This window comes from Chlamydotis macqueenii, chromosome 3 (assembly GCF_036417535.1).
Source record: "Chlamydotis macqueenii isolate bChlMac1 chromosome 3, bChlMac1.mat, whole genome shotgun sequence".
NCBI lineage: Eukaryota > Metazoa > Chordata > Aves > Otidiformes > Otididae > Chlamydotis > Chlamydotis macqueenii.
Window position 1 is genome coordinate 95,087,773 of NC_141558.1, and position 14,377 is coordinate 95,102,149.

Consider the following 14,377-nt stretch of genomic DNA (forward strand, 5'->3'; position numbering starts at 1 on the left):
ATAATACGTTCTAATATATTGCTCAGCAATGTGTAATACTTTCAGAAATCATTGTATATGACAAACAAAACAAAAATAGGATTGATGTGGTACTTCTAGATTTCTCACAATAAGTAAAGGTAGTAAATATCAGAAAGGACAAGGAAAAAAGCCTGTAAATTAATTTGATTTTTTTAATAATAAATATGTGATGATCAACATTCACAAATTCAAACTGGGTAAAATATTGGATTTCAGTGGTTACAAGAGCTGAAGACTTCACACTACGTACATACTATATACATAAAATACGCTCTCCATATTTACAGTTTTCCATTTCTTCCCTCAGAAAACCATATGAACCACCAATGGAATCATATACCTCTGAATGAGGGACCAGAGGTAAATTCACAGTTTACTGGCCCACTGTGCACAATTTTCTTTGTTTATGTAAAGCTATACTGGGAGCCACAGTGATGTTCTTAAAAGAACTAACAAATAGAAACTAGCATGAAACTAAGATGTGCAAGGAATAAAAACCTCTAAATCTCCAGTGGCTCCTCAATTAAATGCAATTCCAATCCCAATAAAGCAGCAATCATTGCCATCAAGAGTCATTAGCCTTAAAATGGTTCCTTGCAATGGAGCTCACATGTGTACTGATGGATCAAGTCACTGCTTGCTTTGGGAGCTTCCACATTCAGCAAAGACAAATACTATGCAGGTGGTTCATCACTATCAGTTGCTACAGTTGTTGCCACAATGAGAAAAATCAGAGCCCTTAGGGAAAGCTAAGCAGCAGTCAAACCTAGAGATACACAATTCCTATTTGTCCTGTACGTCTCTCATCATTCTATCTTCATCCCTGTATTCGAGCCACGGCTCCAAACACTCAGCTTAACTCTTGCAAAGCAAGATCCATAGCATGAGTCTTCCGTTCTTTGCCACACTCTCTTTTACTGAAAGAAAAACATAACAATGTAAATTCCCTTTGGTGTGGGAAAAAAAAATCATGAGACAAAAATGTTGTCTCAGTAAGAGTACTCTGCTCTTTCTTTGATCCTAGTGAGGAACAGATCATCAGCCACTACAGTTGAGTAAAACTAGGGTCAGCTAAGAAAAAAGTTCCAAACAGCTACTAACTGAACACAGATTTCATTGGAACAGGTTGCCCATGGAAGTGGTTGAGTTACCATCCCTGTAGGTCTCATGAGAACAGAGTAGAGGGGGAGAATCACCTCCCTCGACCTGCTGGCTTCTTTTGAGGCAGCCCAGGCTGCGGTTGGCTTTCTGGGCTGCAAGCACACATTGCCTGCTCATGTTGAGCTTCTCATCCACCAGCACTCCCAAGCCCTTCTCCTCAGGACTGCTCTCACTCCATTCTCTGCCCAGCCTGTATTTGTGCTTGAGATTGCCCCGACCTAGATGCAGGACCTTGCACTTGGCCTTGAACTTCATGAGGTTTGCACAGGCCCACCTCTCGAAGTCTGCCAAGGTCCCTCTGAATGGCATCCCTTCTCTCCACTGTGTCGATTGCATCACATGGCTTGGTGTCGGAAGCAAACTTGTTGAGGGTGCACTCTACCCCACTGTCCTTGTTGCCTACAAAGATGTTAAACAGTGCTAGTCCCAGTACTGACCCCTGAGGAATGCCGCTCATCACTGATCTCCACTTGGACATCAAGCTGTTGACCACAACTTTTTGAGTGTGACCATCCAGTCAATTCATTATCCACTGAGTGGTCCATCCCTCGAATCCATGCCTCTCCAGTTTAGAGACAAAGATGTTGTGTGGTACAGTGTCAAACACTTTGCACAAGTCCAGGTAGATTATGTCAGCTGAGCAAGCACTTTAGAGACAACCAAGCAAAAATTAAAAGGAGAGCTGAAAACCAGAAACTCTAAACAGAATTTAAAGTAATGAGTATTAAAAAATTGTTGGAACCAATATATCTGTTTCTGCTAAGTATGAAATGACTGCATATGGAATGAATAATGAAATGCAATGAAATACGTAATCACTATGAAACAATTACAGACTGGTATTAAAACTATTATTTATGAGGAATATAAATGGCCAAGTGTTCCAAGTCTAATCTATTGTCTTTTCAGCAGAAAATCCAATCTGGAGAATTTCCCAAGTATCTTATTGAGGAAATAAATAGTAAACAACATCAGTAACTTTTTTTTGTAGAAATAATCTACTTTGCAAAGATATACATTTGTAGACGTAGGACATGTTCCATTGTTATGCACTAACAGACTAAAATACTTTCAGGTCATGAATCTTTTTTTAATTGTTAATTTCAGACCAACTTGTATTACACTTACTTGCATTTGGAACAAGCTATAGCTCTGTTAAACGCAAAAGTAAAAAGACCAACACAATGAAAAAAAACCTGTAGATCTCCTCACAAAGGAAAACCACCAAAAAATTATCTTGGAAAGGACAAAAATTGGGCCGTGCAGACTTCTTACAGAGGGATAAAAATATGTCAACATATGTCAACAAATATTTCTTTTTCTTTAAATTTAGATTTTAGCTTTCCACCCTTGTGAAGACCAAATTACTCTGCCAGAAGAGACAATCGTTACTTTTAAATTGCTTGCTATTTGAAAAGTAGTTCTATTTTTTTTTTATTTTTCAATAAAATCTGAATTAAAATGAGGACTGGAATTCCCAGTGACTTCAGTTATGGCTTCAGTCATCTGACTTCATTCAGATCCTTCTTTTTAATCTCAGACAACCTACCGCACCATCACCTTTTGGTTTTTTTGCTGGGATTTGGAGGATGATGTGCTGTCATCACTAATAAAGTGTACAGATTACTGAAGGACTGAATGTAGTAAAGGTGGAAGGCAACAGATACAGTGACAATTTGATGTATCTGGTAAACATGTTTCAAACAAAAGTGTTTGTTTTAACGTGTCTGAAGACAGAGCAATACATGTGTAAACAGAAAATACAGGTGATCCTGTGCAGGTACTGTAGACAATTTTCCTGTTCTGTGTAGTGATTCCAAAAAAAAAAAAAGTCACAGCTGTGGTATAATGAGCTAGACATAAACTCCCAAAGTGATTTTGTAGTTCTGAAGGTATAAGCAGAAATTCTCAACTAACAAATAAGAGACCATATTAAACCTAAATGTAGCAGTGGTATGATCTGGGCTGCAACAGATGTACACTTCTAATATTGACAGTAACGTTATTGATAAAAAGTATAAAAACCGAAGAGCTGTAAGAGAAAGCTAAAGGAGCAGATGCCCTGTAGCAGCACAACAGGAGCACAACCCACCCATCCTGCCAGCTAGACAGGCAGGGGTCACTTGAACATGGTAAAAGCACCAAGGGGGGCAAGAACAGTGTTACAAAAGGATCCTCCATCTAGAGAGGTAATGTGTAACAAGATCAACAACTTTACTGTGTGCCACAGTGATCTGGGAATGAAAGGAAATGTCTACATTCAAAACTTATAGAAGTATAGAATAGTCTGGGTTGGAAAGGACCTTCAAAGGCCATCTAGTCCAACGCCCCATGCAAGGAGCAGGGACATCTCCAACCAGACCAGGTTGCTCAGAGCCCAGTCCAACCTGGCCTTGAATAACTTGGTAATGTAAAATTTGCCACCACTTATTGTAGCACTGAAATACACTTTTAACAATATAAACAGTAATCCAGTATTAAATGATACCACATAATGTAACCGTGGTAACCATAACCTTGGAATTTTTGGATTTTTGTAGGCAGATCCATAATCTTTATTTTGTCTTAAAATAATACACAGGGTTCATCTTCTAGTCTTAATCTCTTCAATAACAGAAGTAAAAATACTTTGAAGATGTAAACATTCAATAATAAATTAATGTTATTAATTAAAACTCAGCTGCCACAGCAACTTCTTGGATTACTGCAGCATCTGAATGCTAATTATCAAACACATTTTGTTCTAAGGGCGAATTCTCTCTATTTTAGAAAAAAAATCTCACATGAAGGCACCATGTCTGTTTGGACTGATCCACTTTTATATTGTCTACATTAAAGACAACTGGACCTCTTCCAATTTCATTGGAGTTGCTCAAGGCAGTAAAGCAGGAAGTGTTCAAATTTAATACAAGTATCACAAGCAGTATGATATGCAGAGTTTATGACAAAGAAGAGTGAAAATTCTTTCTTAATGACTAACAGATGAAAGGAAGCATATATTTTCAGGACAACATGTTGACTTCTCTAATGTCATACTGTAGAATACTAGAATAAAATACATGCCTTTCAGAAAAAGTTACTCAAAAACTGGCATTATCTGGTTCCAAAAACCTTCACTTGAAGGATATTAGATTACTAACTTGCTCTACTCTATTTTTTTATTACCTATGTTTCAATGCCTTTAAAATTTTAAGACTAGCTAATCCTATCTGGAATATATGTCAGAGAAAAAAAAAAAAAAAACCTAACCTAATCTTAATTTATGCATTGAAGAGACAGCTGAAGTATTTGCATTGCATTTTTCACTCAACTTCTGTGATATCTCACTTCTAACATGGTCTACTCTCAGACACATTTACACTTGGACAAATCTTCATTTTCTTTCTTTGGCTTCAGTGAAGATCAGAAACTGCACCAATTTCTAATAACTCACAATTACAGTTTATATATTTACTGCCTTTATTCTGTTTTCGTAACATTTTTAGTTCAAGGATAAGAAAAAAAGTGAGAATAGGAATTTTATTGATAATAGTTTATGACATCAAATCTTTATCACAACACATTCAAGAAAACGCAGGAGATGTAGCTAACTTCAGTGTTGAAGGTGAACTTAATTTTGGTGTGATTGACCAAGCATGGTGTTTCTTCCTCACACTCTCCCTTAAAAAATGAATTATTTATTTTAGGTGAATATATGCAGCCAAGTATCATTATTTAAACAGTGTAATATAATCCAGTATTTCTCCCCATTGTATATCTCCACTGTAAATTGAAACAGTGAAAATCCTCACCCCAATCAAGCCATATAAAGCTAAAAACCTGGCAAGCAAGCATCCCACACAAAATCAGAAAAGCACATTTACATACTAAAAGCTAAACCTACTGTGCCTCTCGAGATAACTAAAGCACAGCATAATTAGCATATTGAATAACTGACTCACTCAAAATAAAAAAAAAAAGTCTTAATTATAAAATCAGATTTAGAGGTAACAAGGAAGTTATGATACCAGAACATATGGGGAAGGAGTTCAAGTGGCTTAGTTCCTAGACAAAAACTCAGGACAAGCGAGCACTGCAAATAGTACTACCTTCAGAATTCTTGCAGCATGTCATGAGGTTCACGGCGCTGTATGACTACAATGTCAGATTATTTTGCAGTTAACAGAATTCATCTCATACCTCACTATAATATCATAAAAATTTAGGTTATAATTTTCAAACCTTATTTTTACTGTGAGATTAATTTTTTAAAATACAAATATAACAGAAAACGTGTAACTCACCATGTAACAACATTTTAGAGCTGTTGTAACAAATTTCATATTGAATCTCCAAAAGCTGAGCACAAAGTTTTTAATTACTTCTGAAAATTCTAGCCCTGAGAGTTTCAGATATAGAATTAGGTCTCTTGGGAAATAATTTCACCATGAACAACTAGGGAAATACATGGAAATTAAGAAGGTTGCAGTCAAATCCCATGCAACTGCATAATTGTGTAAATATTCTCCTTAGATGAGTGCCTCACACCAAAGGTGGACTGTAGTGGAGGAAAGATCTAGTCTGTGATTTTGTCAATTTTTAAATGCTTGTTTCAGTTTAAATTCTCTGTTACTAAAAGGTTCACAAAAGCATGAAGATCATAGCATCTGCAAAGCACGTTTCCCTAACAATAATTCAAACCAACATGAATGTTCAGTTATGGTATCTACTGGTTAGGATCTCTGCAGCTAATGTACTAGCTACAGTGATAGGATGATCAGCAAATCTGACGACACCAGTGCTATGAGCAGCTAACTGTCTGTAACACTACCTGAGAACTGAAGTAGTGACAGAGATTTCACCTCATGCTCCTGTTGCCTCACATCTTAGGCAGCTCAAGGATTCAGAGCACGAACATACCACGGCTGAAACAGATTAGGTTCATGCCAGTAGGAAGAAATAGCATAGTAAAACAGGTCCCCCACCCTAAAGCCGTAGTTCTGCAGAAAAAAAAACATGAAACAAAATGCTGCAAAAATACTTCTATAAAACATTGCTGACTAGAGGAGGCTTACATAGGCAAATGCCTCAAAGTGCCTATACCAGCCTCCACTCCAAGAGAAGAATAACTGACTTCTAAACATTCTGCTTGCCTCAAGAGCTGACAAAGGAAAAAACTTCCAAGAGGAGAAGCGTCCATGTATAACTGCTCTTTGCAACTGCCATTACCCACTGCAGATCTTGCCAATCAGCTAGTGAACACCAGGGCAGTTCACCTTTGGCTTTGAGAGGAGAAAACTCCTTCCACTGATGTCTGACAATATTTTCCTGTGCTGCTGGTCAGTTCATCTCAAGAACGAATTTATGGCAAATAAGCAAAACACACATGAATGTTTCGTGACAAAGCTGAGGGGAACACAAACACCTTATTCACCTTGTTTACTATAGGGCAGACCTGTTGTAGCTGCTGATGATCCTTTGAAGACTGCTGTCACAAGAAATTTGATAATATATGCCAAATGGTGATCTGCAGCTGAGACAACCTCCATTTTCACTTGGGAAACTCAGTGACAGCAGTTTATTTCTCATGTATTGATGCCACAGTAAAAGGCTGATGGAAGCAACTGTGTTATGCCCATGGCATTTCTTTTCAAGTGTCTACCAGGCTAATATAAACCAAAGAACTTTTACATCATCCTTTCCTGGCATTCCTCCATTATGATGCAAATGAATCCAAGGAAACATATTATCTGTGACAAAAGTATGATTCAAGAGTAGAAAGAACAGAGTAGGGAAGGAAATTTTAATGCTCGAGGACAACTCTGTAATCAACAAAAAAAATTACTATTGAAGAAAATTATGTTCCTTCCAGCTCATGAAACAACACTCAATACTAAAATAACAGATGATGGGAATAAACTGCAAATATGTCACTGGAAAGGTGTACTACATTGTTCTCACTGCTGTTGTAACTACCCTGTCCATTGGTCTGACTACAAACCTTCTCACCTTTTGAACTTAATGTAGCACAATTACAGAAAATATGGCTTGAAAGACTCTCAAGAGATCATCTTCCAACAAAAGAGTAAAGCGATATAGAACACAAAACAGTCATAACTGCAACTGGAAAACATTTCTTAGTCTGCAACTCTGAAACAACTTGAGCTGGGTGACAGCAGAGAACAGAAGAGGAGAGAGAGGGGAAATGATATGTTTTAATAGTAATGACAAAGGAAAGCACACATGAACTACAGAGAGATTAAAAAAACAGACAATAAAAATTAAAAACACAGCAACCACTACACATCGAAAACTGTTCAAATCTGTTGCTCTTTCTGCAATGGATTCAAAATACCTTCCACATGCTATTAATAATTAGCTCTTGAAATCCACATTGATACCTACACTTACTGTGAACAAATAAACATGAACCAGAAACAGAATATTAAATAATATCTGACAATGGATATCAATTACAGGAGCTAGAACCAGGCAATAAAATGAGACAGGTTAAGACAAGTCTTTATCTGGCATTACAGTAAAACTATGATTACATTTAAAACATGAGTTTCTATTAAATCTGTTGGACGACAATTCTGAGCATCACAAATATTTATACTGCAATTTTCTCATAGGCAAGTTACAAAGAAAAAATATAAATTAGAAATATATTAATGTTAAAATTCATTTTAAAAATGAAACAAGCTATTGAAATTGAGATTACCTGTGGCAGCACAAGCATTACAAAATTGTCTTTAGTTTTTTGGTTGCTTACTGTTCTTCTCCCCGCAGGACTATTTTTTACTCATTATTGACTTAAAAAATAGAAACTTCTGAACTTCTGTACTATGATATATTTCTGTATTTCCCTCTTCACTTTTAGTTACAAAGAGGAATAATTTGCAACGCAAATTCCCTATCAGGTATAAAAGCTTAATTTTGACTTTAAGCTCCTGCTTGTTGTTTAACTTCACTGCCTAGTGCATATGAGAAATAAAGCCTTCTGTAAGGAACTATTAATACTTTTCTTATTTCACCTATTTCATAATTGCTTTATTCTCATGTCCTATGATTCACTTAATTGGCAAATCAGATATTAAAAGATCTCACAACATCAGATCCATATTTTCAGTTACTGCTGTAACCTGGAGAACTCCAAGAAGTATTAAATTGGTAAGAATAAAATTTAAAACATTGGCCTTACACTATGCATAGCTGTTTTACTCCAATAAATACTTTTACTAATCTTGAAAAATGAGGGAATGGGGGAACAGGCTGCAGTGATATTCCTTTCCAACAGTATTACTTTGCTTTCTGATCTTTACGTAATCATCAGCATGAAAAATATGCTTCAAAAGAATCAAAAATCAGACTGAAGAATCCAGAACTAATCACTGAACTTGAATCTCATTTAGCTGCTGAGTCAAAGTTTGATTACTGTCTACTGTTCAGATGCCTAGATTACATCATTTTTGCATATCGTCATGTTTAAAAGAACAGTTGTTATATCTTAATCTAAGAAAAAAAGGAAAAGTTTGCATTTATATCAGTAAAATGGGGCAAGAGACTCAAGTCTCTGTCATGAAAACGACACTATTAATTGCAGAAACATAGCCCTGGTATCTCTTCAGTAACTTTGAGATAACTTAGCAGAGCTTCTTCAATGCAATGAAATTTGTCTACCCTCTATTTACAAAAAAATCAAAGTGGCATGTACAGATACATACTTTTAAAGCAAACAGAGTAGTATTGTTAAAAAAACTCCACAAAATAATTATTTTAAGTACTGAACACTTTTTTTTTTTTTTTAGAACAAGCACACGCCAAATATGATAGTATAGGTAAGCATCTTTAAAGTCCTGTTACAGACTACAATCATGTTAACAACTACAGGTAAGACAGTAAAGAGATACACAGTAGCAAGCTGTCGATACCAATAGGAATTACATATCACCAAGAGAAATGCTTTAGATATTATCTACATTCACCTAATGCACAGTGTTTATACTACTTATTTCTTATTCTGCTCAAAAAGTGTATTTTTCCAATATAGTCCAAAGAAGTTTTTTGATCAACTTTAGGTGCAGTAATTTTTTTTTTAAATCCATTGAAAATTTAAAAATACAATGTATTTGGTTAGCGGAGTAGGTTTACGGAGAACTGATTGACTCTAAGGAAACAGAAACCAGGATCACCGTTTCAGTGAGAAGTACAGTACAGCTCAGCATAACTTCATTTACTTTCACTTTGAGCAACACAGAGACTAATTGCATCTCATAGACACTAAGGGCTTAACATAGTGGTTCAGAAGAAAGATAAGACATTAGGTAATGGCAAAGAAAATAAATAAGCTCACTTAAAGAACTTGTGTCTAAAGTGAGACAGAATTCCCAGATTCTCAAATCATAAATGTGTCTCAGGAATGCTTTTTCTTGTTAACTTCAAAGAGAAGTTCAGACTTCAGGAGTGAGAGAGGTGATTAAAAAGGGACTGTGTATGTATGATGGAGGTAGGTGCTATATGCAAGCTTAGGTATTTTCTGAATACCCATCTTTTACACATACTCAGGTAGAGTACATTAACTTCCCTGCATTACCACTACAGTTCTTCACAATAAAACAAATTATATCTGTTCCATGTGGTTATTATTACATTTAGTTTGATGTAAATCCTGAAAAAAAATGTACAGATTTCCAAAGAGAAGGGAAGATAACTAGAATTAAAGAGAAAGCAACTTAATACAACTGAAAGTGTAGAATGACTGTTCTGCTAAATGGTTTGTTTGCCTAAATTAAAATACAGCATTACAACCAATTGGCCAAGGAAAAGGAAAGACTGTCAGAACTTAGGATAGAACTACAAATGAAATAAAAATGCAAAAATGTTATAAATATAAATCTTACTTTATTAATATAATTAATATAATTAATATAATTAGACTGAACAAGTATATCAACAATTTTGAAGAACAAAAAACTGGTCAAATAAGGAAGTTAAAATACTAAAAAGCATACCAGAAGAGGCTTCCAGTCTTTCTAATCTGCTGATCAACCAATCAAGAGATCCAGAAAATTGAGCACAGTTTTTACGATTCCCTCGAATCAGAGCCGCTATTGGAAAAAGAGAGAGAGAGAAAAATAATTTTTTTAAAATCCCCACAATTTTAAGTCAATTTAAATTAAAAGAATCCCTGTCTTGTATTTCTAGGCAGGATCGAGTAAGATAGATTCTTAATCTTTAATTATTGATGTTCTTGATTTAAATTTAAATAACTTGAGTGATGGTTAGATATAAGCATAAAAGTTACTCTTGGTATCAAATTGATCTTTAATGTATTTGAATTATTTCAGCTTTACAATAATCTAATTAATCCCTGCAAAATATTCTACATGAAGTAGCCAGCATTGACACCACAGAAGTCAGCTGCTACTGTAGAACAAATTCCTGTAAAAGAGTATTCTTGTAATGACAGGAAACATGGGAAAACCAGAACGTGAAGCCAATAAGATAGGTGATGAATGTAAATTATTTTTTACTGATACAATACTTTTGTTCAAGAATAGGAACTAAAATAAGATAGATGTCCATGAACTGTTTACCATACTTTTGACAGGGCTGTCGGGAAGAAGTAACTGGTTTGGAACTGTTTCACCCTCATGCTTTAAGTTGAAGACGGAAGGAGGCTGAATGCATGCACTGACTCAGCGTGTATAACTGACTGGAAACCTCACCGAACACTGTAGGCACCCACAAGCCTGCCCTGTCCTGGAATATGCACGTTTGCACGTCTGGGCATACACACGAGCTCTCAGAGAAGCATCCGTTCTACTCTGAAAAAAAAGTGAGGCACTACCATTTCTGTTTGGTGTGTGGAACGGTGCAAACTGTTTTTGTGAGGATTGTTTTCCAATCCTGCCAACAAATTATTTCAATTTGAAATTTCTATGGTTATTTTCAGCAGCAGAGACTGTTGGTCCTGCTGAGATACAATGGCCTCTTCAAATCTGTTTTATTGCTGCAGAAATTCACTATATTATATTGCAACTGTTTTTTTTTTATGCTGTTTCATTTATAAAAGGTTAAAGTCACAGACTTGTGACATAAATATGATATGAAATTGTAACTGCAAAGGGGAAAAGCAATCCTGGAGTTAGCTGCAAACAAGTCACTGCACTGACAGTTCTGTATCATGAGGAAAGAGATCACAATCCAATTGCTTCATAGTCTCTCAAAAAAACCCAACTAAAAACCCAAAACACCCAACAAAAAAAACCAAACAAAACCAAAACCCAACTCCTAACAAGAAAAACAAACAAACAAAAACCCTTTCTCTTACTGTATGATATGATTTTAAAAGTCTATACTCTGAAATCTTACACAGTCAATTAATCATGACCATAGTTTTTTGAAAATACTTGGGAATCATAAAAGGAGCAACATCTTGTTAAAAGACAGATTAGAACTAAGGAACACTTGTTTCTGTAAGTGACTTTTTCATTGATTATAGGCAAGCCACATAATCTCACTGGGCTTCAGGTGCGAACATAAAATAAAGGCAGTAATAGTTCATTGATGAACAAGACATCAATAAATTTAACTTCATTCACAGCAATAAGACACAGATGGTTTCATAAATGCAGCTTAGCAGAAGTTTGTGACAGGTTAGTATTCAGTGGTTAAAGCTGTACATTAGATGAGGCACACAGCCACTTAACATTGAAAACAAAAAATAATATCCAACATTCACTTCTTTTATTGCCCACTACTCTGAAAAAGACTAGCATGCAGTTTTAAAGAAACAAAAACCAAAAAACACCAGGTGGTCAGTCAGACCTCGAAGTCACGTCATTACATATAGTCCTGCACAATCTTTGGTGGTACACCAGGATCAAATACAAGTTCAGAGTGATTATAAGTATTTGTAACAGAGGAAGGACAGATGCCTTAGTAGATACATGGCAATCATTTTAAATTGAAAAAGGCTAGATTTAGATTGAATATAAGGAAGGACCTTTTTTTTTTACAGTGAGGACGGTTGGACTAGATGATATTTAAAGGTCTCCTGCAACCCAGACCATTCTAGGATTTTTATATGCAATAGTATCCAGTCTCAATTCAAAGTCTGTAAACGCCTCCACTCTCATCACAGTGAAATATATCACAATGCCAACAACGTGACAAAAGCCATGAATTCTGGCATCACAGTTTACTTTTATTTACGTGCAGACTCAAAAACAAAGTGCTGTTTGCTGAAGCAAGACTGAGCAAGCAATATCCATTTGTTACCCATCCGATTTCTGTACAGCTCCAGCATTATTCAGAACAGAGCAACACACAAATTCATTATAGCCAGATCAAAGCCATGCTTCTTAAGCATTAGCTGCCAGAAGATAATGCAATTAGGGAAGTCACATCTCCATCATCTACACTCTAAAAGGTCATCAGTTGATTTCATTGAGGCATTAACTCTCTGGACCTAGTCTAGATACTTTTAAATGTTTATAATTCCTGCCATAACTTCTTTAATTGATTCTTAATAACTCAACCACCATCAACATAAATGAAATAATCACCTTTACAAAAAAGCCTAAAGTAGACTCACTTAGTGGGCATATATGAGCTGAAAGAAAGATTAAGATGTAAAAATTTTACCGGGGTTCCTTCTAGATGATCTTTTTATCTCAGGGTTGGAAAAGCAGACATTCCTAAAATTCACATTTTCAAGCATTCATTCCCGCATTAGGGTGAGCAAAGAGAGAAGCAGAGGGAGGGAGGGAAAACATAACAGTAATACTGTTATGATGGGAAGCTCACACTAAGATTTAGTATCATTTTCACTATAAAAGCTTAGTTTTTGTTTCATGCATCTTTTCTAGATTTTTAACAGTTAAAGATAAAATTTACTACCCTTTCTGCCTGCCAATGGTTGAGCTACCTTCAAAAAATTCAGACTAAACAATCTGGTTGCTTGCAAGTGCGAAGATAGGCTAAGCTATATGGGGTTGTTTTGTTTTGTAGAAATACAGTTAAAACAGCAAGAAATATTTTCTTAATTTTCTATAGCAGCCCATACTGTTTCTGAAGACAGACATTGGCAAAGATAAGTGAAGAATGGAGCTGTAAGATGCAAACCAACATGAGAAAGGCCTAAAGCACTTTGGAAAACGTAAGATACATGGGGGGGGGGGGGGCAGGGGGGGAGGGGGAAGAGGGAAACTATCTGGACACTCCACTCAAGAACCTACAATATAATTCAAGTTCCCAAGCCATAATTTTCTCCATCATGAAATATAAATCCACCGGCAAAAACTCGCATCTACCTCTGAAACATTTCTTCATATAGAATAACAGTACAAAGGACAACAGTATACGACTGTTACAAATTACTCTTAGCTGAAACCAAAGCAGTCTGCTGTATCTGAAGTTCCATTCCTGCTTTTGACCCACTTGCTGGTTGACTCACTTGTCACTACGCTGCGAGTTACAGTACTGGAGAGACTTATATAGAGGGTGTATTTAGCTTACAATTTTAAAATATGGAAATAAAAAAATAAAATTATATTATAATGTTAATAAAAATCTAGCAATCTAATGTTGGCAAACGCCACTTGTGGTCAGCCTTCCAACCTGTGTGTATGCATCAGACTACAATCTTCAACTACTTAGAGGAGATAGCAAGTCCTCAATCAGAACCACAGCCACAGGAACCACCTTGTACTCTTAACAGCTTGTGGCAAGAATGGTGACAGCAGCCACTGTACAATTAGCTCTTTCTGTTCTCTCTCAGAACAAAGGAGAGGTTTTCTGGTTGTCTCTCAATGATATTTACTGTGTCAACTTCCCTCTTCTCTGAAAGGAGAGGTAGTGGGCCAGATAGGAGCACCTCATTGGTTTTATCAAAGGCTGTGCACCATAGGCTGTGCACCATAGGCTAGTTATCCTTTTTTTCCCCGCCAAGATTATTTTCTTCAAGAGCACAAGATGATGGCCCTACTTTGACTACTACTACTATGTACAGAACTCCTGTCTCAGTTGCCTCACTTTGCTGTTGGGTAGTAAGGAGAGTTTACCAGGTATGCCATAAAATTTTATTTTCTGTGTAGAGGCAGAAAATTCAGAGGAATGCAAGTTTTCAGTATGCCTTGCACACATGAAATACTGCTGAACATTCTGAAAAAAAAGGTCACATCTCACAGCTCTTAATTTGGGAACTAGC

At 36.1% G+C, this 14,377-nt stretch overlaps 1 protein-coding gene across 1 annotated transcript in view; it reads right to left on the bottom strand.

The window, feature by feature from the left end:
* RYR2 (ryanodine receptor 2) overlaps positions 1 to 14,377 on the bottom strand; it is a 430,134-nt gene that overhangs the window by 207,674 nt on the left and 208,083 nt on the right. Inside the window, exon 17 of the mRNA XM_086745890.1 lies at positions 10,176 to 10,271. Coding sequence (XP_086602016.1) covers positions 10,176 to 10,271 — 96 coding nt within the window. The remainder of the gene's footprint in view (positions 1 to 10,175; positions 10,272 to 14,377) is intronic.